Here is a 25,263-nt window from a genome sequence, read left to right as displayed (position 1 = left end):
TGTAACAGCGTGGTGCTCTTTTAAAGATATTTTTCTCTGTGGCAGTGACTGCAGAATGAACTGTGCAGACAGTGTCATCAAAAAATGCTTTTGCCGAGGGGTACAGTACTACCCAAATGTTTCTGCAGCTACTAACCAGGCCTTACATGAAAGAAGGGGACTAGAGTACAAGATAAAGGTGTATGCACATGTATGTATACAAACAGAACATGAAGTGAGCTGCTCTAATATTATAAAAGCAGCAAAGAATCCTGTGGCACCTTATAGACCGATGTCATGATCCCAAATAGGAACAGGAAGTAAGGGGATTATGTTAAACACAGTACAAGAATTAATGCCAAACATGCTTCTATTTAGCATGCAGAGAATGCAATATGATTTACATAAAGCCATAAATATTTGTCTGTGTGTTATGGCTATTTTAATAAACTCAAGCTACCGGTAATTTCTCTGTTAGCTGCTGTTTCTAAACTTGAGATTTTTGTGAACACAATTTGAGAAAAGTCTTGATTCCTTTCTGTAGTTCATACGCAAAAAGATTCCAGAAATTAAAGGAAACCATTCCTCACTCTCTTTCTCCCCTCCTCCCTCCGCCAAAGTTTGCATCCTAACACTTCTAGGAAATAATTTGAGCAAGAAGAGCATTTCAGAGATTGCCATGGTCATGAACAGAGTACACAAAGCAGTGATTTAAATCACTAGTCAGAAAGACTCGATTTAATCATGGATTTCTACATACAAGTGCCTTCTTGTTGGTTGTTATCACCTTAATACATAATCTTCACAACTCAGAGATAGATGTAGGTTTTATTTTTAGAAGGTACACACTATACATTTTTACAGTGATTTATTTTGAAAACTTTTCAGAATAGTTTTACAGCTATATCAGAAAATGAATGATTGTTTGGTTATTTCATTTACCAAAGGTAATTGAAGCAGATATTTATGAAGTCACTGGGAGGTGAACTATCTCCAATTCAACAGGTTAATCAATATTTGGAGAATTTTCTTACCATGCTATATTAGGAGAACATCACCAGACAGACATTTAAATTGTTTTATTTAACTAAAACAATGTTATGTATTCTGGATTTTTTTCTTCAATAGCAAACATAATATTTTAACAAAACAAGCATATGAATTTTTTAAATTTAGTTAAACATTCAAGGTTTTTAAAATCACATTTGTTTTTGTTAAAATTGTTTTTAACTAAAATAGTTAAATGAAATATTTAAAAAACAAAAAACAAATATTAAAATCTACTATGTCAGCCAGGTCAACATGAGAAACTTAAAATATTGGCTTTTGCAGCTAACTCAGTCATCTTCACCTTCATTTTCCTGTTTGTTCATAATCTGGAAAAGAAAAAACAAGCTTTCCTGCTTTTTCAGGTCTCAAACGATTTCTCAATTTGGAATGAATCAGTCCAAAGGAAGAAAATATGCTTTCTACACCGGCAGAAGCTACTGCTGTTAAAAGTGAGATTAGCAGTTCAACAGTCTCTGAATCCAAGTGCTTAAGTAACTTCCACCAGTTCGCTGGTGTGACTTTCTTTAAAACATCATCATCAAACATTTATTTCTTGAATGGTTCTTATTCCCAAACGGGGTCTCTTTTATGGCCTGCTGCCATTACGGGTTTTCCCTTCTAGTGAGAGAATGGTATGCTAGATCTCAAATCAATGAAGGCTACCACTCAGAAAGACCTTCAGACTTCTGGAATATGCTGCTCAAACAGTTTCACTTTTGTTTCTACTGCCTGTCCTTCCACTCTCACATTTATCTCCACACTTCTTCTCCTTGTCCAGATCTATTCCGCCCCCAACAATCTTCTATTCACTGAACTTTCTGAAACTTTGCACTTTTAGAGAGATGTAAGGGTGTACACAAATCTGCAGAGGGACAATAGAGTTGAGGTCTGTTATTTCTCACCTCTATATATTTATTTAAAAACATTTTTGCTGTTAACAAGCACATCATCTCTGGAGACACAAATCCAGTTTGAAAACTGCAAAACTAAGCATCTCTGATGGTATTTTCTAGACTGAGCCCTGAGTGCCACTGGGTAGATAGAAAGATTACCCTAAATCTATACAGAACCCTGTGGACCTCCATAAGATTGGGTCCCTAATCCAAGAACTATTGGAACTCATTTACAAAATTTTTCTTAAAACATTCGATGTTATATTGTCTTATACTATAGAATTAGAATTTATAATCCCTATTCCATGATGAGGTATCTTTGAGCTATAATGTATCTTAATTAAAACCATCTTTAGACAGTTTTCCCCCCTAAAAATCCGATTATCAAAAAAAACCAATTTAAATAAAAAAGCTGATTTTTTTTTATTTTAAAAAAATGGATTTTTATCCACCCTCAAGCAGCACAACCCAAATGAACATCACCACAACCTGTCGATTTAAAAACTGGAACAGTGTTTACTCAAGTCAAGCATACAATTTACTAGGACTAAGCAAAGACAGCAAAAGTAACCTGACTAGGTTACTGTAAAATACAGCTTGCTATCAGTATATATAAATCCACTCAAAAGGTATGAAGGCTAGAAGAGAAGGAAAGTCTTCAACAATTCTTACTTGCAAAGCACAAAGAAAATAATTTCATAGACACTGAAGCATTTAGGTTTGCTCTTAATGCTTGGGTTTTATGTGAAATGGATTCCTGGCTATAAAGAAATACTTGTAACTTTTTAATTGAATTGTACTTGTGCCTTGAATTTACTAAGCAATCAAAATGCACTCAAATACAATTTATATTTTTATAATCACCAACCTTATATAAATTATCTATTGTGAAATACTGAGATTGTGACCAAGTATTTTAGAGATAGCTAAGAGAAAGTTTTAACAGAACCTTTATTTTTAAATTGTGTAATGATAGCATCATGCTATATAATTCGAACTTGTGAATATTTAAAACAGATGTCAACGAGAACACCTAAGCAATATACATAAATTATCTGATTACTACTTTGTAAAAACCAGGAAACCTTCAGAGAAAACCTTAACACAGTTATGCAATCAATATGACCTGACAATACCAACAATAGTATGCATTGTTTCACTTTTTATCTTAATGAATGGATTATACCAGCCTTAATTACAAGCTTCATATATTAAGATATCTTATGTAGGTAACAGCTCGAAAAATATTTTGAGCTTTTTAAAAGTTAATTATAGCCCTTAAGAAAAGGGATAACAGAGTTTTGAGGACAAGTTTTAGTAATTTTAAAATAAATCTGAAGATTTTACTATGATTGAATCATTCCAGTAAGTTTTATTAAATGCCTCCTCAGCTCAAGAAACAAAAAATATAAAAGAACCTACTTACAGCACTGAAGTTTGCAAAATCGCTGGAGTCTGTCTCTTTACCAATATTGCTGGGAGCAAATGGGTCACAAAATAGATCTTGTGCTTTGGGAATGTCACAACTTGGGAAAGGCTGAAATGGATCATTCAGTTTAAAGGAATCTGAAGAATCCAGTTTGTTGATAGGTCTTTTTCCTGAATCAAAGATAATCTAAGTCAACTCAAGTGACCACAAAGATGGCAGAAAACGTACACTAAGCAAAAAAACAAACAAAACAAGAACTACTTGGATCACATCCTATAATCATGTAAATCAGCTCTGCCAGTTTGCAATAGCCAAAGATCTGGGTGTGACATTTAGTTCATAATCAGAAAAGGAATATCCTATAAGTGGGTTCAAGATTTAAGCGTATTGTCCATGTATTAATTATATACCACAACCCTGGGAAAGAACCCCTAAAAAAGGTTAAAACAATTCTCCCGGCCCCCATATAGCCAGCAAAGTTTTGGTGTCGTTCCCCCTGCCACTCACCACAGAACTCTAGTGAGATTCCTTTTATTATTTTATGTATAAAATTAGCTACTTGTACATCAAGGTAAAAGACATTTTACGTGCTCTGCAGAGTTCTGACGTTCTTTCGACTTCGCTGCCATCAGCAGCTTCTCAGTTTTTCACAAACAATATGAAGGAGGGTAACAAGCATTCAGATGCTAAGTGCTAACCCTGTCTTCTTGATTCTTGTCTAAATGGCAGCAAACATATCAGAATCAGATCTGTCTCTCACCAACTTGTTCTTTTCTCAGCTTACTCAGCTCTCAATACTTTTGAAGACACTGACCCAGCTCTTCCAAGAACATTCATCCCATCTTTAAATTTCCTTTTCTGTATATGTAATCCGTTAATAGTGGTAGCAATGTGATTCTAACACCTTTAATCTTTCATCTGCAATGCATTTAAGCTAGAGAATCCTTCTGTCCTGCAGCTGATTTTTGTCACAGGCAAGGGCCAACTTAGTTATTCCATTTAGAATTTACTATTGACCTGTTTACTAGTACCATTTTAGATTGGTTTAAATCTATATGTTTGTTCATATTCAATTTATTGGGAGTCAGTCTCACATACTTCCATAATCCTTAGGGGATTCTCTTATAGTAACTATTTGACTTGTTTTATATAAATTAATTGGGGAATAAGTAACGGTTGACATTGTCTTATTTTATGTACCTAGACTACTTCCCAAAGAATAGTTTAGTGCCCACATCACCACATAAAAATGCAAATCCCTTGAGTTTGCTTAAATTAACACAGGAAAAATCAGCCGCAAATGACATCTGTGTAAATTTATTTGTGCCAAAGAGAAATAAATACTTCAAGAACTTGGAGTACACAGTCTTATTTCAAAGGCAAAAAAAGATAAAAAAAAATATTTTTTTTTTTAGTATCATGAGTCCCAGAATCTCTCTGATAGGTATGATTTATCTGTATCCAGAGAAGAAGTGAATTTCATTAGATGCAAGGAAATTAGCCTTGCACTCTCTCCACAGTTCAGTAGAGAATTTTAACAAGGATGCACTGAAAGCCTTCTTTAAGCACTTCCTGCTTTTGAGCCAATCTCCTTTTTATTTTTTGTACTTAAAGTAGACACGAGAAAAAAAAAAAGGTCTAAAAAGGCAGTTGCTAAGGCAAGAATGGAGGCTGAAGAGGAATTATACATAAAGCTGAAGGAAGACAGCAGGAAATTGTTTTTTGCGGGGGCCAAAAAAAAAGAATACAGAAACACAAGACATGAAGAAATCTTTGTATGTGAAGGATGGAAACTGCGTGGTGACTAACCCTAATGAGATGGTAGAGATATAGAAAAAACATTTCCAAAGGCTGTTATATGAGAAGAGAGAGTTGCAAGTGCAAGCACTGCTGACAATCATGGGGAAGCCTCAAAAGGTTTTGACCTCTACAGAGGAGGCAGACGGACTGAATTAGACAACAATAAAGCAGCTGACGAAGATGAGATAACTGTTGACATAATCAAAGCAGTTGGAAATACCGGAGTACAGTGGCTTCACAGACTCAGGCTCCATCTACACTATGGGGAGGGGCGGGGCAGCACGATCTAAGTTGCGCAAATTCAATACGTGAATAACGTAGCTGAAGTCGATGTACTTAGATCTACTTACCGTGGGGTCCACACTATGCTATGTCAACAGGAGATGCTCTCCCGTCGACTACCCTTGCGCTTCTCGTTCAGGTGGAGTACAGGAGTTGATGGGAGAGCAATCTGCGGTCAGTTTAACAGGTCTTCACTAGACCCGCTAAATCAACCACCTATCAATCAATCACCATGTGTCAATCCCCCATTATGTGTTTGCTGGGATCAAGCTAGGCTGCCAGATGACCCGAGAGTGGGATTGACTATGCCTATTTGGAAGGGTAAGGGTGATGCAAATGATCCAAACATATACTGGAGCCTCACCTTGTTACGTCGGCCCCTTAACATCCTTGAGACAGTGTTTTGGAGGCAAGGTTGAGATGCAAGGTGGAGGAAAATATATGAGAAGAGAAACATGGCTTTGGGAAGGAAAGGAGTATTATAGATACAATATTTGCAATGAGACAAATCTGAAAAAATGGTATAGCTGGTATGTAGCATTTACTGATCTTGAGAGAGCATATGACTTGGTTCCTTGGGAGCTGGTGTTTAGAATACTAAGATGGATGGGAAGGGGACTGAAAGACGTGGAAATGATAGAGAAGCAATATCAAGAACTAAGGGGGTAACAATATATAGATTTTAGGAGAGTTTTTTGGTGACTGGGATTGATCTAGCGCAGTGGTTCCTAAACCAACAACCCATGAAGCCCTTTTACTAAAATGTCAAGTCTTACGAACCCCTTCCTAAAAATGAGTATTTCCAGGGATTTTCTCCTTTACCTGAGTATAAAATTATAAAAGCAGTGATCTTGGAAATATAAAATTTGTTTTTATGACATGCTTATTATTACACACTATTTTTTATCATTCCAGTATTTTTATAAATTATGAAAACGGCAACACACTTCCAAGATCTCACTTTCGTAGCTTGTATCACTTTGAATAAGCCTGTTACAAGACAATGCTCCTATGTTTCATCAAGGAGTATCAGATGCGAAACAGCATGAAGGTATTTACAAAGCCAACTCAAAGAGTTCCTCCTATACAAGCATTCAGGTCTTGAGCAGTCCAGGCAAACAACGCACATTACAACAAAGCTTAAACTTGTTCTTCATAATAATTTTAAAAATAGTAGCTGCATATTTAATTTTAAAAAACAGCAAAAAATATCTACTTCCCTTTTCATTTCTTATAAGGAGTCTTGAAGTTTAAATCTCCTCAGTGTGATAGATATGCTTGCTTTGATCTGATTAGCTCTTGGAAGTCCAGGGGCTCTAAGCTGCTGGCCCCGTGCTGCCTGGGGTCCCTAGGTACAGATCTGTCTGCCATTATGGAATTTTTTTCCTAGAGAACCCCCCCGTAACATTTCGTGAACCCTAGTCTGAGAACCACTGATCTAATGTGCTGAGTCCACTTCTCTTCATCCTAGTTATGGAATTAATTAGTAGGAGAATTTAGCCTCTGGGAAGACAGAGAAAACTAATGCATGCTGATGATCTGGTCCTTTTAGCTAACAGCACAGAGGAATTCATAAATACAATAACTCCTCACTTAAAGTTGTCCTGGTTAACGTTGTTTTGCTGTTACATTGCTGATCAATTAGGGAACATGTAATGCTCCCTCCTAATATCCTTTGGCAGCCACCTGCTTTGTCCACTGCTTGCATGAAGAGCAGCCCGTTGCAGCTAGCTGGTGGGGGCTTGTAACCAGGGTGGACCGGCAGTCCCGCTATCAGCTCCACGCTCCCGATGCTGCAGCGCTCCAGCAGGCTAGCAATCAACAGTTCAGCTGTCCCTCCCGCAACTGCCATGTGCTGCTCTTGCCCTTTGCCTTGGAGCTGCTCCCAGAGACTCCTGCTTGCTGTGCAGGGGAAGGGGGGCTAATGTCAGGGTGTCCCCCTCCTCCCTGCTCCTGCACCCCACTTACCCCTTCTCAATATAAAGCGGGGGGAAGCGGGGCAGACAGACAGAGAGCTTGGGGCAGCAGCTGCTGTCTCAACTTCTTGATCCACTTAAAAAGACAGCGCACTTAAGAATGGGTCAGCTTACTTAAAGGGGCAGTGTGCATCTCTCTCCCACACACCCACAAGGTGTGTGTCTATCTCTGTCTGCTACGCTTTCTCCTCTCCATTCATGCTGCCTTGTAGAGTGAGAGAAGCTACATTAACAACGTGTTAACCCTTGAGGGCTCAGCCCCAGTGCTAGTTCATTCCCTGGGAAATATTCCACCCTCTTCCACCCTCTAACTCCACCACCTCAAACAAGCTTCAGTCATCATAGCTGTGAACAGTATTAAATTGTTTGTTTAAAACTTATACTGTGTGTATATATCTATATAACATATAGTTGCGCAAGGAGGGAAGGTGGAGGAAGAGCTGTTGATTGAAGACTCAGAAGAAAAGTTGAATCAGAAGAAAGAATCTGTATATTTGGGAATTACGCTTAGTGTCACCGGAGGGAGATCTGGAGAACTGAAAAACACAACGAAACATGCATAGGGGCAGTGAAGAAGGTGGCAGGAGAACTGTGGGACTGGCAATTAAGTAACAAATTGAAAGGAAAAGTGTACGCCCTGTTTGTATTTGTCCCTGACTGCTCTACAGTTTGGAAACAGTGGATCTCCAAGAAAAGAAAATACAGGTAGCAGGAAATAATATATTGAAGAGAATGGCAAGCAAGTGGGGGGTAGACAGAATGTGCACAGAAGAATTTAGGGGGAAGGTGAACAGGGAACTCTCAGTGAGCACGTATGAGGTGGGCTGGACATGTTATAGAAGGGGGGTGGAGAACAGCCAGAAAGAAAACATGGGATGAAGAGGACAGGAAGTAAGGACATGGAAGACTCAGGATACGATGGAAAGGCTGTCAAGAGAAGTCTGAAGAGAAAAACCTGTGGTAGTGAAAAATCATGGGCACCTCTGACCCCATGTAAATTGGACAAGGATCCAAGAAGTGAACTGACTTGTACAGCAGACACAGGTACACAACTTAAATATTTTACTATTTTGCTATCAAAAAATTACACACAAGATGCATATTAAAAATAGAACTAATATCAAATAAAGCAAAAAGAACGGCTTTTAACACTGAGCCAGTGAAAAAGTTATTTAATTACTTATATAAATTGTATGTTTTCCCTGTATAGTTATCCAGGTATTTGCCATAGGTATAATTTTTAATACTGATAAATTTATCCATCACCAGGAGAGTCCATTATTTATTAAGCCATTTATTAATAAGAAGTGTTGCTACTAGATAACTACTTGGGAACTATAAATCTGCATTGATAAAGGAAGTATTACGGCCATTTTCATAGCCCAAAAGTGGTACTTCTCATCAAACAACACTTTTGATCCAGAGGATCTCACTGCTTTACAGGCTATAAAGGGATCATTTCAGCCATGGAAATATTGTCACTTCTACTGTCACTCAGCCAAGTTAGTGTTTCTAGGAGAGGAAGTGAGGGCTTTAACTAATTGCTTACAAGGCAGGGAGAGAGCAGGGTTTAATTTCACCAAAATGATGTTACAAATTAGAGCTAAAAGTTTAAAAAGTTTTAATTACTGTTAATAGTGCCAGATTTAGCTTGTTTCTCCCCTTCCAAAAGCAGCAGCAGACCAACTGTTCCGTTTTTTATATTACTATTGTCCGTCAGCCTAATTTTTATGATATGGTTCTCATGAACACTTTAAAACTCTTATAATATAATACTCTATAATAATACAGTAGTGTTCACATAAGAATAAATGCAAATGGAAGACAGACTGGAGTTTGAAAAAGAACACACACTACTACTGCACTTAATCCTAGCAGTATATTTTCAAAATTTTATTACTAAGGTAAAAAAAATTTTAATTAATACCATGTTACAGTGGTTGTAGCTTCTTTAACTATGCTCTTTCTGGGGGGGAAGCATGGTCCAGTATTTAGGGCACAGAACTAGGAGTCAGGAGTCTTGGGTTGTATTACTAACTCCCATTGACTATGCTACATAACCTTAGAAAAGTCATTTGGATGGAAAGAGGTTAAGTTTCTCCAATGTGAAATGGGCGTAATGAAAAATACTTTTCAAATTTCTTCCAAAAAGGACACGGTTTTGAAAACTAGGGACTTTCAACAGTACTTGGACAAAAGTGAGTAATTTGCTTTTAATAGCGAACTTCATAAGATTTGTGATATAACACTCCCCACTTAAAGCTCTCTGTAGCCACACTATTTCCTTGTAGAAATTTGAAGTTATATTTTCCCCCTTTTTCCAGTTCCTTGCTCTCTCCAAACAAATTGTGGATCTAAAATCCATGGGGAATTTAACATCAGAGGAGATGTCAGCAATACAGGGACAGGGTTCTTTCACATTTTGCCAGTTCCTAAGTACTTTTATTCTAGTTCAGTAGGAAATTCAAACCATGTTTTCTTACAACCCTCATACCATTACACAACTAGCAATATAGAAGCAGGTAAACCAAACTTTACTGGAACCTCAAGTATTAGGTTTTACCAGGTGGTGGAGGGCAGGGCCTTGTAGGAGTTCCAGTCTTGGGGGGCAAAGCAGGAGGAATATCCTCATTTTTAGTTGGTGGTTCCTCAAATACGTTTTTGGTTATGACCACATTGTTTACAGAGACTGATGTGGAGGAAATAAAGGGATCTTCATTGTTGGCCTATTTAAAAAAAAAAGGGGGAAAAATGCTATATTACAGTTTTCTTCAGCATAGCTAAAATCTACTCCCCCTCCTTTCTTCCATAAAGCAATATTTACCACGATTAGAAAAAACAGTGAAGGTGCAAGCAAATCAGGAAATGTGGTCAAATTCCTCTGTGGTGCACAATACTAGATGAGTATTATTAACTACTTATATTATGGTAGCACCCGAAAGGTCAAATCAGGCCCCATTTCACTTAGTACTGTACAAAGAGAGAAGAGAGACTCCTTGCTCTGAAGAGCTTAGCACATGGAGAATAGTACAGCATGCTCCATATAAAAATTATTTGTTCAATCATTTGGTACAAGGAGAGGGAAGAAAACTAGCTCAGAAAACAGTGCAAGGTGCCTACAAGATAAATATACTTCCCCAGAGTTACCACAGCAGTCCACAATATAAGGAAGATTAAGAGTTAGAGAGACAAGTGGCAGCTCAAAATGGAAGTACAAGAGAACCTTAAAATGTCACTAAAACTAGCAGTGTCCTCAGGTTATTAGCTGAAGAAATAATCTCAATGTACACCATTGGTGAAGATACCAGGTTAATACTACAAGTCTGCTGTAAGGAAAGAGGCCAATGCTTTGTGCGTGGGAGTGAAACAGAATTCACGACTCAGGACTGCAAAAAACTACAAAGATAATCCTGGCACCAGTTTTTCTGTCTAATCAACCACTTCCTCTCATGTACCACTAACTCACTGTTAGAACTCCTACATAGCACATTATGAAGGGACATCGCCTCAAAGATTCCACTGTCTGACAGGGATTTTTTTGCATTGTGATTAACGCACACAGTACTGGGGCATGCAATTAGTAAATTCCTTCTCAGACCCAGAGGTAGGACACAAAGGCCATAGCTACACTAGGACAAGGTGTGTTTTTAAAATCAGGATCTTTAACACATATTAAAATCCTTGGATGAGATAGATCCTGGCTTAACTGAGATCAATGGTAAAACTTGCACTGACTTCAAAGGGCCAGTATTTCATCCATCATGGGCAAACCAGTAATATATGTTAAAACTACAGCTTGCTCTCTCAACATTAGCATTTTAATGTACACCGTTTCCCCCACTCCATGCAGACATACCCAAAATGGATGTCTGTATGAGAACCAATTCAAAAAAATCAACATGACGAGTATCAATGTGACAGCAGCAAACAACTGAGGCAGCTACACAACCAAATAATCTGAAGGTAACTAGCCTGTGAGCTAAGACTGGGAGAGATGTGGTTAAAACAAAAAAAACAAAAAAAAGGTTTTAAAGGTTTTCAAACATGGAAAAAAATAATTTACTTTTAAAGTTGCAACAATCTGAACTGCTACAATAAAATGTTTACAACAGCATTCATCACAGGGGTATTGCAGGGCACATTACCGTTAGAACCCCTTTCAGAAAAATCAGCCTTTGTCAATTTTTATTGGAGAGTAAAAACAGAATACCAGTTGAATAGTTCTATAACTGAAAACACTAGATCTTCGTTTCAATTACTGCAGCATTTTATGCCTTTTCCACATGTTAATCATTTCAGATTACCTTTGACAATGTGCTGAAGTCAGCAAAACTGCTTCCAAATGACTCGTTTCCAAATAGAGAGGAAAAGGGATCTGCAGCTAAAATAAGCAGAGAACAAAAAGAACAGTATAGAAAAGCCAAATGTTACAATGTTTCAATGACAAAAAACAACACAAAAGGCACGTGCCATGTTTAGTCCAAACTGTATTTCCCAAATTGTATAATCATGTAAAAAGCTACACAAAAAGTATATTTAATATTTCTGTAATTATTTCAAATAAAATCTCTTTAAAAGGTGAATGCTTTTATTGCTAGAGTAGTTTCAGTAGAAATATTTTTACTTTCATAAAATTAGCAAATGCTATTTACCAATATGGAATAAATACTCATTCCTCTGGACAGACAGTTTTTTCAGAAAATAGCACTGCGATACTCCAGTTTTCTATGCAGAAAAAGCAGAATCCAAGTCTATCAATGGAAATGCTCAAAGCTATAGCATCAATAACCTAAGCTTTGCACATTTTGCAGCAAAATATTTTAACACAGAAAAGGATAGGAAGTTTAGAATTTTTTTTAAACACTTCCAGGGACTTTTCTGTGTGGAGTAAAATGCAACACCCTCACTATTATTCACCTTGAATCTCCCTATCCCTTTGGATTCTCTAATTCAAGTAGGTGCTTTGAACAATCTGAGCAAACGTGGCTGTGAGAGTAAGGTCTTCACAAAGCCCATCTGCATTTACCGTTTAAGGGAAGTTCATACATTTATACCTTGTCTAGCACACTTAAACATGAAACTGTTACTAACTTTTACTGTAACATCTGTTCTCTGAGATGTGTTGCACATGTCCATTCTACTGTAGGTGTGCATGTGCCCTGTGCACAGCTGACAGATTTTTCCCTCTGAGTCCCCTCTGCTGCCTTTCACCACTGTACACAGGCATAAAGGGCAGAGCTGCCCCCAACCCTTCTCAGTTCCTTCCAGTTGGATAGACTCTGACAGTGAGGGGAAGGAGAGAGTGTAGTGGAATGGACAGGGGCAATGCATCTCAAAGAGCAACAGTTACTGAAAAAGATTAGTAACTATTTCTTCTTCGCATGACTGCACACGTTCTTTCCATTGTAGGCGACTCAGAAAGCATTTCAAACTGGAGATCGACTCAGTTAACTTGAACAGGTATTGCAGGACAACCCTTCCAAATCTGGCACTACCTCTGGATGGATGAGAGATGGCATAGTGAGAGGGAAAAGTATACACTGATGACCAATTTGCCACCTTACAAATGTCTAAGATGGGCATATGAGCCAGGAAGGTCATGGAAGCTGCCTGAGAGGCAGTTGAATGGGCAAACACTCTACTTGGCGATGCAACATCAGCCAATCAGTAGTATAAACAAATACAGCTGGAAATCCAAGCAGAGATCCTTTGGGAGGATTCTGGATGGGTCTGTAGTTTGTCCGCAAACACAATTAAGAGTTGAGTGGAAGACCTAAATGGCAGAGTCCAATAAAGGTAAAAAAACAAAGCTTTTCTAACATCAGAGTATGAAGCTTGCCTTTACTTTTATTTGAACAGGACTTTGGAAAGAAAGTCAGCACATAAATTGTTGGGTTAATATGAAAACTGAAAGCCACTTAAGTCAAGATCAGGTGAGGTCGAAGGTAAATCTTATCTCTAAAGATTGTATAGGAAGTTTCTGATACTAAGGCCAGCAATTCCCCACTCTCCTGGCCAAGGTAATAACAACCAAAAAAAAGTCACCTTCATAGAAAGGTGTAACAGAACAGGTTGCCAGCAACTCAGGGTGGGAGCCATCACGTTTGCTAGAAATACATTTAAGTTCCACGGAGGGACTAGGTTATGCACCTCTGGAAATAATCTGTCCAAAATCCTTCAGAAACCTAGCAGACATCGTAATGGAAAAAAGCGAGTGGTTCTCCACAGGAGAGTGGAAAGATGTGATAACCGCTTGGTGGATTCTGATGGAACTAATAGCTAACCCCTGTTGTTGCAGAAACAAGGGATATACTGAATAGGAGCCTGAGCTGGGTAAATACATTTCTGTCTGGACCAAATGGAGATTTTTTTTTTCATTTAGCAAAATAAGTAGTCCTAAACTGAAGGCTTTCTACTATTTAGAATGACTTCCTGCACTCCCTTAGAATAACTGTGTTTGGACTTTGAATAAGATCTTGGACAAGAGCAGAATTGGAGGGAAGGAATACAGCAGGCCCTTCAACCAGATTAGCAAGAAGGCATCGGTCAACAAACCCAGGCTGTGGCACACTCCAGAACAACAACAAAAAGATAATTTTTTGTTTGCTTTTGTTGCAAATAGGTCCATTTGGGGAGTCCCCTACAACTGGAAAATGCACCTGGTTACATCTGGATGAAGAAACCACTTATGGAGACTTGTGAATGAACAGCTTAGGTGATCTACCAGAGCATTCTGAACCCCTAGAAGGTAAGCAGCTTCCAGGCTGATGAAACTGGCAATGCAGAAATTCCAAAGCAGAATCGCTTCTTGCATAATTTCGTCAACCTGTGCCCCACTTGTTTGTTTCCACAGAACATGGCTGCTATGTTGTCTGCGAGCACCGACCCGGAATAAGCATAAAATCCAAACGGATGGCCTGAAGCTCCCTGACGTTTAGATCTTGCAGTGTCTTGGGTCTATAAAGGACTTAAGTGAGCTCCCCAATCCAGAGACCAACACATCTGTGACTAGGGTATCTCTTGCAGAGAAGCAGTGGGGACCCCCATGCAAACATTCAGTCCAAGGAGGACAAGACCTGAGTAGGCACTTGAATCACCATCTTCCTATGATGACAGGCCAGTGAATACACTAAGGTGAACAACCCTGTCTCTGAAGTGCAGCCTGGCATACTGCCCACGTAAGGGCACGCTGCCATGTACTCTTGAAGCTTGAGGCAGTTTTGTACTCCAGTGACAGGATGTGTCTGTGTCTAGAGCAAAAACACACATGGTTTGGAATCTCAACCCCAGCAGGAAAGCTACGCCCTTTGTAGAATCCAGGACAGCCCCATTAAATCCTGTTCTCTGAACAGGAGACAGGGTAGATTTCACCCTATTGATCAGAGGTCACAGTGTGTCAAAGGTGGTCTGAGTCCTGGACTCAGTGTGTCTGAGACCTGGAATAACCTAAAATGTACAAAACAGGTGCTATTTACACTAAAGAGGGTACGACTAGCAAATGCAAAGACAGCAGCTCCTACAACAGTCATGGGCAGCAGGAAGGTACTGAGTCATTGGGGGTGGCTCCATCTTTCATACTTGGGCACAGTGGTGCAAGGCAGCACAGGGAACTTGTACTGCCCTGAGAGGTACTAGTGAGGGGAAAAATCTCTGACAACTGTGCAGGAGGGATGCACACACCTACAGTGGAATGGACCTATGTAATTAATTGAAGAAGCAGCTTTAGATACAATGTAGCTAGGAATGGTCTATAATTTAATGTTGCCATAAGTTCATAATCAAATAAGTGTTAAAGGCTAGAAAACTAAGAAAGAATAAAATGGATTACAAATTAAAATAATAAAAAGGATGTATATAATCTCACTTCTTTACCTAGATCATTTGGTGCAGGAATAGCTGTTCCACCAGGAGCAAAAGGATCATTGTTCTTCAGAGTTTCTGTCTAAAAACGAGAAAATTCCTTTGACAAAGACTTGTTTTCTGCAACTTGAAAAATAATCCCAACATTTCCCTATCCCATCTCTAGTAAAAAATTGAGCTTCACCTCAAGACAAAAGATCATGTTTGTTGATCGATGCTATCACTTTCAATTTTTGTTTTGTAAGATGAAATGTTAACACTCATATAGCACCTTTATGCAGATTGCATAAGTGGCTAAGCATCACAACATGGTAACAGTTATGATCTTCATTTTACAGATGGACACAGGCAAAGAGGTTAAATGACAAAGATCATATAGCAAGTCTGTGCCAAAATGTGGGAATAGAATCTAGATCTCCTGATTCTCACTCCTGTCTGTTAAAAACACCTGACTAATGCTTCCTCGAGAACAGAACTCAAGAGTTTGATTTCCAGTCTGCGATTCTAGCCACTAGACCATATTGTCTGTAAAACTCCGATTTATGACTCTGGTGGGCAGGAAGCAGAAACTTAAAATGTATGTCATGTTTTTAAATAACTGAAAGTTTTGGTTCTCTGCGGCACCTCTAGCTCCATAGGAGGCGGCATTATGTTCCAACAAAATTTAGGAGAGCTTCTGCTGCCTGCATACCACAGGAATGGACTCGTGGACCATGCAATGCCAAGTACACAAGTGACCTTTAGTTTATCTAGCAGTTTCAATTAACTGAAATTTGCAATAGAGGTGTTGTTTCAGGATTTTTAGCAAAGTTCATTTACATTTTTTAGGGGAGTTATTTTCCAAAAAATGTAGAATTAAGGAATGAAATCTTATTAATATTTTACATCATCATTTTATATGCTTCTCCCAATACCCACTATTTTCTAGTAGAAATTTGACTTAGGAATAGCATTTAGCAGAGGGCTGTATGTGCAGAGTTAAAAAGCCACTAAACTATTTTCCAGTGGAAATTAATACATACCAGCAAAATATCCATGCACTACCCAAAATACCCAGTACCTCATGTATTTGAGTGTATCGAAATATACAAGATCATCTCATTTTGAACACACTGTATGTACACCTCTCCTTTCCTCTCATCAAACTTACTGTGGGATTATTGCTGTTGCTTGTCGTGCTGAAAGGATCAGTGTCCGCAGTCACAAAAGGATCAGTGGAGGATTGTTTGAAAAAAGAGTCAGCTGCAAAAGGATCTGAATCTTTGAAGGGATCACCATCAAAAGGATCTGAAGGAAAAAAAATACAATGGACCTGTTTAAGGGACATTTTTTGTAAATATTTCCTGCTAGTTCTTTTTAGATTGAAGTCTTAAGAACAAATGTAATTTTGTACAGCTTCCTTCATATTACAGCAGAGCACCAGCTCTTCTGTAGTTAAGGCTGGTCATCACTTTCTGATTAAAGGCAAAGTCTTCTAAGTGCTCTAAAATCCACATGCTTACTCAGATTGTCTTGAAATTTCCTGTGCCTCACAGGGGTGCAGGGTAGTGTTAATGGCCCAACTTTGGGGATCATTCAGCCAGGGGGTTGTTAAAGAAGCCTCCTAAAAATCATTTTACAAAATCTAAAAAGCTACTTTTTGGTCCACACCTGGGGCTAAAACCATGATTCTGATCCTCAGTAAACTGACCTCAGGCACTTGGGATTTATATCAACTAGTGTACAGCACCAACTACTCCTTGGGGGGGGGAAGGGGGGCTTTATACTGAAGTTAGTCAGGGTAAAATTAGGAAAGTAGCTGGACCCAAAGGGAATTAAACATTCATATGGAGCAAGACTAGGGCTCTGCTGAAACAACAGTGTTTGAAGTCAGCACATTCTCACAGTGCTGGCTCAAGTGGTCATATTGTGGCCACTCACCCTGAGCTATACTTGTAAGTTTAAACCCTACCCTTGGCAGAAATGGGAGATGATCTGTAGGCATGCTGCTATATCTGACTCTGTCAAGTGATTTTTATAATTTTGGGAAATATGCCCTGAGTAATATAGCTACTTTAGAAGGGGTCTTTTTTCAGGGGGCCTCTTCCTGAACCCCCATATAAGCCAGCATCTGGGGGAATCCTACCCCTTGGAGGAGGGCTGAACTCATCTTCCTACCCTATGTCCTGTGATCTAGCGGCCCCTGCTCTTCACATCAGATATAAGCCCCTCTCCTTGACCCCCATGTGAGTCAGGATTTTGTGGGCTCTGTCATTCCGAGGGGGGAGCTGAGAACAGGCATGCTCTACGCATGCACGAAGCACTCACTACTGAGAACAGCTATGCTTGGTGCAAAGGACACCAGACTTGCAACCACTGATACTGGGGAGGGAGGAAATGGGAACACCTCCTGAGATGACTGGAGTAGTTCACATATCTTAGAAATATTGTTTCAACTTCATGGGGCGTTGTCATTCAGCTGATGAATGAACGGGCCACTTCACATCTCTAAGCCTCCTATGCAGCTGATGGATAGACTTCACCATACACTAGACCCAGATTTGAGGTAGGGACTTCACTCTCCTGCCTTTGCCAGCTTCCATCTGATAGAATCACAGAATCAGAACTGGAAGGGAACTTGAGAGGTCATCTAGTCCAGTCTCCTGCACTCGTGCACTAAGTATTATCTAGACCATCCCTGTCAGGTATTTGTCCAAACTGCTCTTAATAATCTCCAATGATAGAGATTCCACAACCTCCCTAGGCAATTTATTCCAGTGCTTAACCATCCTGACAGGAAGTTTTTCCTAACATCCAACCTAAACCTTCCCTGCTGCAATTTAAACCCGTTGCTTCTTGTCCTATTCTAAGAGGTTAAGAAAAACAATTTTTCTTCCTCCTCCTTGTAACCACCTTTTACATACTTGAAAATGATTATCATGTCCCCTTCTCAATCTTCTCTTTTCCAGACTAAAAACCCAAATTTTTCAATCTTCCCTCATAGGTCATATTTTCTAGACCTTTAATTATTTTTGTCCCTCTTCTCTGGACTCTCTCCAATTTGTCCACATCCTTCCTGAAATGTGGCACCCAGAACTGGACATAATACTCTAGCTGAGGCCTAATCAGCACGGAAGAATTACTTCTTATGTCGTGCTTACAAAACTCCTGCTAATCTATCCCAGAGGATGTTTGCTTTTTTCCCCCCCAACAGTGTTACACTCTTGACTCATATTTAGCTTGTGGTCTACTATGACCCCCGGATCCCTTTTCAGAGTACTCCTTCCTAGGCAGTCATTTCCCATTTTGTATGTGTGCAACTGATTGTTCCTTCCTAAATGGAGTACTTTGCATTTGTCCTTATTGAATTTCATCCAATTTACTTCAGACCATTTCTCCAGTTTGTCTAGATAATCTTGAATTTTAATCCTATCCTCCAAAGCACTTGCAACCCTTCCCATCTTGGTATCAACCACAAACATTATAAGTGAACTCTCTATGCCATTATCTAAATCATTGATGAAGATATCAAACAGAACAGAACCGATCCCTGCAGAACCTCACTTGTTATGCCCTTCCAGCATGACTGTGAACCACTGATAACTACGCTCTGGGAACGGTTTTCCCAATCAGTTTTGCACCCACCTTATAGGAGCTCCATCTAGTTTGCAATTCCCTAGTTTGTTTATGAGAAGGTCATGCGACACAGTATCAAAAGCTTTACTAAAGTCAAGATATACCAGGTCTACCGCTTCCCCCCGTCAAAGAAAGCTATCAGGTTGGTTTGACACTGTTTGATTTTGACAAAACCATGCTGGCTGTTACTTATCACTTTATCATCTTCTAGATGTTTGCAAATTGATTGCTTAATTATTTGCTCCATTATCTTTCCGGGTACAGAAGTTAAGCTAATTGGTCTGTAATTCCCCAGGTTGTCCTTATTTCCCTTTTTCTAGATGGACATTATATTTGCCCTTTTCCAGTCTTCTGGAATCTCTCCTGTCTTCCATGACTTTTCAAAGATAAATCGCTAATGGCTCAGATATCTCCTTCCTCAGATCCTTGAGTATTCCAGGATGCATTTTATCAGGCGTTGGTGATTTGAAGACATTTAATTTGTGTGGGTAATTTTTAACTTGTTCTTTCTCTATTTTAGCCTCTTCTGATTCTGCCTCATTTTCACTGGCATTCACTATGTTAGACGTCCAATCACCACCAACCTTCTTGGTGCTGTTTGCTCCAAACCCCTCCCCCTTAAATTCACTACATATATGCCCCTCTTATTCTCTGCCCCCCTCAGTTCCCTTCAGTGTCCTCTCTCCCTACATTTTACTTTCCATTTAACTTATCCTTCCTAGCTATACCAACTTGAAAACATTAAATGGTGAAACTAACATGATGCTTGCTGCCATCATCTTGGTCACCCTGCTTTTGTGTTCTACCCCATTCCCCCATAGTTTCTCTGTCTTGTCTATTTACATCATACCCTCTTCAGGGCAAGGACTGTCTCTTGTTCTATGTTTGTGCAGTGCCAAGCACAATGGGGCCCCATTCTTGGTTGGGCCTTAGCCACTACCATAATGAACATGATTAACAACAAATTAAACACATGTAATCTCTCGTCTTCCAAGTTTTAAAAGTACAAGCAAATTTTACTCAGCCCTCTTTAAGCGATGCCCCAACATGCCAACACCACACATACTAACAATTTACCCTTACAGATGCTACAACGTATGTTGTTGAAAACTTCTCAGGGTGGCAGAAAATGAGGGGTAACATTTTACAAATAGGGACTCTGTAAATGTTCAGAAGGTGACTGAAGGCAGCTCATTCTAATAGCCTGTGCTGTTTTTAAATGCATTTACCAGCGAAATTGAAACACTGCTTTACTGAACTTACCATTTGTTAACATTAGAAAAGTTACAAGAGACAGTATTGTTGGAACATCTCAAGTTGAACAATTGCTCCCAATTTCCTTTGATTCTGCACTTCATAATAACTTCCTCTAGAAATCTTACCTGCTAATGAGAATCCTTATATTCTTGACTGTAATTACTCATAATTCCAGCATGTAAAAGCAAACCTAGGGTTTTCTCCCTTCTTCTCTTAATGGGAAAGTTGTTTAATGTGCTAACTCTTGGCACACAGTCATTTGGACAGGCAATTCTTACAAAAAAACCTGAGATCTAGAATCACACTATTCCAGTTCATCAGAGTTTGGATAGGATCACACAGCATGCAGAAAGGTACTTTAAAAAAAAATCTCTAAAAGTTCAAACAAATGCATTAGCCAGCCTATTGTACTGAAATAGTATCCTATAAAGTTATATAAAAATGGAGAAATTTAAAATTCCGAACTTATCTCTCTCATAATGATCAAACTAGCTCTGTTTTCCTCTTCTGCTAAAAATGCTGTTTTTATTATCTAGACAGTTTATTCCACTTACTGAGAATAATCACCTGTAAGTTAGTTCAGGGTCTGGCAATGCAATGACACTGTCTGCACAACCATTCTAATCTGATGTGCTAGAGAAAGGTGCTGGATTGATGGATCTCAAGATTAAGTCCCAATTAGCTACAGGACAGATACTAAACGGGCACTGACAGCATAGTGTCACTGACACCACTATCAGTGCGTCTCAAACCCAACTTTGGCTATTTCTCATGGTGAAAGAGTAGTTTGGTGTACATTGGTATTCAGCCCTTGGCCTTTCTGCAGACTCACATCCAAGGGCCAGTTACTGCCTGTAGTAATAGAGCTAATTTCATGTGGACAACTGAGTTAAACCTACTGAGCACAAACATATTTAACACAAAGCTCTGTACATCCATCAAACGGTAGCTGTTTCAGGTCATTACTGCCTTGGTCAGATTCACAAGTGATTTAGATATGAAAGTTTTCATATAATCCATTACCAATCCTATGAGACAGCTAGTCCTGAACATTAGACATTTACAAAGTATTAAATTTAAGAGCGTTGGTATCTACTTACCAACTTTCCCAAAAGGATCATCCTTGAAAGGATCACCTGCTTAAAAAAAATAAAGGAAAAAGCACTGAAATCTTTCAGCAAAAACATGCTTTCAACTGAGGATCACTTCGTTGCAGTTTCCTAGCAAGCTATAAAGGATTCTGCAACCCTTGCCTGTCGGAGTATTACCACTGACTTCAGTGGGACTACAATAGCTGGCATTAAAAACAACAACATTTGCTAACAAATAACTGTTACCACTATTTCCCAGCATAAGTATAATCAAAGTGGTGATCTCCACAATAACTCTGTGGTAATGGCTAGTAAATGCTTAGATACCACAATATTTGCCTACATATATGCTTAGAATACAAAATCATAGCAGTAACTGACAGTGGCCAATGCCAGGTGCCCAGAGAGAGTGAACCTAACAGGTAATGATCAAGTGATTTCTCCCTTGCGATCCAACTCCACCCTCTGACAAACAGAGGCTAGGGACACCATTCCTTACCCATCCTGGCTAATAGCCATTAATGGACTTAACCTCCATGAATTTATCCTGTTCTCTTTTAAATGCTGTTATAGTCCTAGCCTTCACAACCTCCTCAGGTAAGGAGATCCACAAGTTGACTGTGCGCAGTGTGAAGAACTTCCTTTTATTTGTTTTAAATCTGCTGCCTATTAATTTCATTTGGTGACCCCTAGTTCTTGTATTATGCGAATAAGTAAATAGCTTTTCGTTATCCATTTTCTCCACATCACTCATAATTTTATATACCTCTATCATATCCCCCCTTAGTCTCCTCTTTTTCAAGCTGAAAAGTCCTAGCCTCTTTAATCTCTCCTCATACGGGACCCTCTCCAACCCCCTAATCATTTTAGTTGTCCTTCTCTGAACCTTTTCTAGTGCCAGCATATCTTTTTTGAGGTGAGGAGACCACATTTGTACACAGTATTCAAGATGTGGGCGTACCATTGACTTACATAAGGGCAATAATATATTCTCTGTCTTATTCTCTATCCCCTTTTTAATGATTCCTAACATCCTGTTTGCTTTTTTGACCACCTTTGCTCACTGCGTGGACATCTTCAGAGAACTATCCACGATGACTCCAAGATTTTTTTCATGATTCGTTGTAGCTAAATTAGCCTCTATCATATTGTATGTACAGTTGGGGTTATTTTTTCCAATGTGCATAACTTTACATTTATCCACATCAAATTTCATTTGCCATTTTATTGCCTAATCACTTAGTTTTGTGAGATCTTTTTGAAGTTCTTCACAGTTTGCTTTGGTCTTAAGTATCTTGAGCAGTTTAATTTCATCTGCAAACTTTGCCACCTCACTTTTTACCCCTTTCTCCAGATCATTTATGAATAAGCTGAATAGGATTTACAGGACTAGGCCCAAAGTTTCCATAAAATAGAGCAGACTGAATCTGCCCTCCTCTTTAATACAGAAAGACAGCCTCTGGAGAACAGGTATCAGCATAAACTTCTCTCTGGGAGGAAGCAGAAAAGGTGTGGATGAAGGAGCAGTTGCCATGGCTACTACAAAAGCAAACCTCTCCTTTCACATTCAGTTTGAGACACCAATGGCTACCTTCTTCTGGTGCTTGGACTAAAACCCTCACAGTGCACCGGTAGATTTCGGAGACCCCACCACAACTGCAGCCAATGGAAAATCATTCTTCTACTACAAAACTCAATTCTGGTCCAAATACACATTAGTTTTTAAGACACATTAATACAACTAACCCTCTTTCAGGAAATTCATGCTAACAGAAACATCTACTTACTGCCAACAAAGGGGTCAGACTGGAAGAAGTCTAAACTGGCTTCTGTAACTTGATCAGGCAGAGGATGATATTCTGTAGCAAATGGATCTTCCTAGGGGGAAAAGTATGAAATGTTTTAGGTAGAAAGATAAAACATTTGCCTTTTGAAGTTTAGAGAAATAAGGATACTAAAAGTTAAAAGACCAACTACAATTCTACTTAATTCAGTGATGGACAGCTGAAAAGTCAGTCAACAGAAGTCTTCAGTATACCAGATGAAATGAAAAAACTTCTCCATACATTCATACCCAAAATTAAGAGCAACTGTAGAAATCAAAGTGATGACAATAAGTGTTTTATGGTCACAGGGTGACTCAGTGATTGGAAGTGAACATAATCCATCTCAAACAATGTAAAGATTTTTTGCTATATTCTGTTTTTAAATTTATACAAACCCACTTTTTTGTTAACAGTTGCAGTCAACGTCTCTTTCTCTTCTCCAATAGCAGTATTTGTTGTTTCAGGGCTATTCCTTACCTATTACAACAAACAAGAACACTGATGTTCACATATGATAAGATTCTACCCTCTAGAATATGAAACGGTTTCTGTATCAGAGATGGACTATGCTTCAACAAAAGACCATGCCAATTGTAAAACACCTCTTAAAAAGGAACAGAACTACGGAATATTGATTTTCCATATGGCAAATTGACACAAACATACTGTAGCCTATTCAAATACCTAAGAAAAGAACACATACCTTATGGGCCAAGAGCATCTTTATATTTTGTAACATTACGAAATGCTTAGAGAACTCTGAAGATGCAGTGAAAGCCAAGAACCCAAGAAAAAAGGCAGTTCAGCAAGCAGAGCAGCTTTACACTTGCAGCTGTAGAGCGCTGTGAGTTAAACCAGCCTTCGAAGAGCCCAGTAGGGAAATCTGTCCACCTGACAGCTTCAAGCGCACTGGTGTGGCCACATTTGTGGCACTTACAGTGGCATTGGGAGTGGTGCATTATGGGCAGCTATCTCAGTATGCAAGTGACTGCAACGTGCTTTTAAAATGGGAGGGGTAGGGTGGAGTGTGACAGGAAGTGTGTTGTGTGGGGGGAGAGAGTGGGTTTTGGGGGGGCTGAGAGCATGTCAGCATGCTGTCTTGTAAGTTCAGACAGCAGCAGGCCTCCCTCTCCCCCCAGCCACTCTCTCTCACACACAACATTCCCAGTAACGGCTTGCATGCCGGCTGTCAGAAACGGGACTTTGAAAGGGCATTTCCACATTCCTATATGAGTTTAAAACAATGACAGGAGTGGCTGCTTGATTTAGGGAGATTATGGGACGTTTCCGAAGGTCGATCAGAGCGCAGTAACACAACCCCTCATTCACACTGACACTGGGGTGCTTCAGCAGAGGCACAGCAAACGTTATTCCTCTCGCCGAGGCGGAGTACCAGGAGCGTTGTAGCCGTGGAGTCAAAGTGCTCTACATGCCTTGCCAGTGTCGACGGGGAGTGAGCTAGTGCCCCTGGGGCTCCTTTATTGCGCACTAACTCGCAAGTGTAGCCAAGCCCTTAGATTTCAGCGCTATTTCTCATTCTATCCATGCTACCTAAGCTGTAGAAGATTGTTCTCCTTTTGCACACAGGGAATATCAATTCAGATCACTAAATTTATGAAACACTTGTTTTGGTGACAACTGTGTATTGCACAAAACAAAATTACATAGTCACTTGTCATCCAAATGAAAATTGCCTGCGCTCATGATACTCATCTTCCAACAAAATGAAATATGATCTTTGAGAAAATGACTGATTTGTTGTGCCTTTTAAAAAAAAACAAAAAACAAGTTCAGCTTTACTACATTCCTAACTCATTCAGATGTCACTATTGTACTATATAATAACTAAGGAGGCAATCAAAACTCTTTACTCACTGGAGACTCATGGTTTGTTTGTTCAGCTTCTGCTGAACTGTCCCTTTCAGCATTCTCATTAAGGTTAGCAGCTTCACTGCTGCTGTTGCTAAGGCTAGAATGATCTGCAGTTCCATTAACAAGCAGGTTGTGTGGGTGAGAGTGCCAGTTAAATTGGTTATTGTCCAATTCTTTCATCTCAAACAATTTTGTTTCTATCTGCAAAGAGAAAGCATAAATACATATACTAGTATAGCAGCAGGAGAAAATAGTGCACACTTTTTTGCTTAGACATGGGAGACAGACAATGCAGTATGTACCTGAAATTACTGTTTTCTGAAAGTGAAGAAT

General features: G+C 39.2%; 1 protein-coding gene across 7 annotated transcripts in view; it reads right to left on the bottom strand.

The window, feature by feature from the left end:
* Nucleotides 1-25,263, bottom strand: part of EPS15 (epidermal growth factor receptor pathway substrate 15) — a 103,892-nt gene that overhangs the window by 2,942 nt on the left and 75,687 nt on the right. For 3 of the 7 annotated variants that reach the window (XM_030571766.1, XM_030571767.1, XM_030571769.1), the window contains 9 exons: nt 24,934-25,131; nt 23,458-23,535; nt 23,020-23,110; nt 21,242-21,277; nt 16,420-16,556; nt 15,282-15,351; nt 11,714-11,790; nt 9,973-10,135; nt 3,349-3,521 (listed from right to left, as the gene is read on the bottom strand). In XM_030571766.1, the coding sequence (XP_030427626.1) occupies nt 3,349-3,521; nt 9,973-10,135; nt 11,714-11,790; nt 15,282-15,351; nt 16,420-16,556; nt 21,242-21,277; nt 23,020-23,110; nt 23,458-23,535; nt 24,934-25,131 (1,023 nt within the window). Of the gene's footprint in view, nt 1-1,330; nt 1,356-1,801; nt 1,892-3,348; nt 3,522-7,811; nt 7,946-9,972; nt 10,136-11,713; nt 11,791-15,281; nt 15,352-16,419; nt 16,557-21,241; nt 21,278-23,019; nt 23,111-23,457; nt 23,536-24,933; nt 25,132-25,263 lie in introns of those variants that run through there. The other 4 variants (XM_030571770.1, XM_030571768.1, XM_030571773.1 and 1 more) reach the window with 4 other exon arrangements.

This window comes from Gopherus evgoodei, chromosome 8, assembly GCF_007399415.2.
Source record: "Gopherus evgoodei ecotype Sinaloan lineage chromosome 8, rGopEvg1_v1.p, whole genome shotgun sequence".
NCBI lineage: Eukaryota > Metazoa > Chordata > Testudines > Testudinidae > Gopherus > Gopherus evgoodei.
This window is presented reverse-complemented; position numbering and strand designations above follow the sequence as displayed.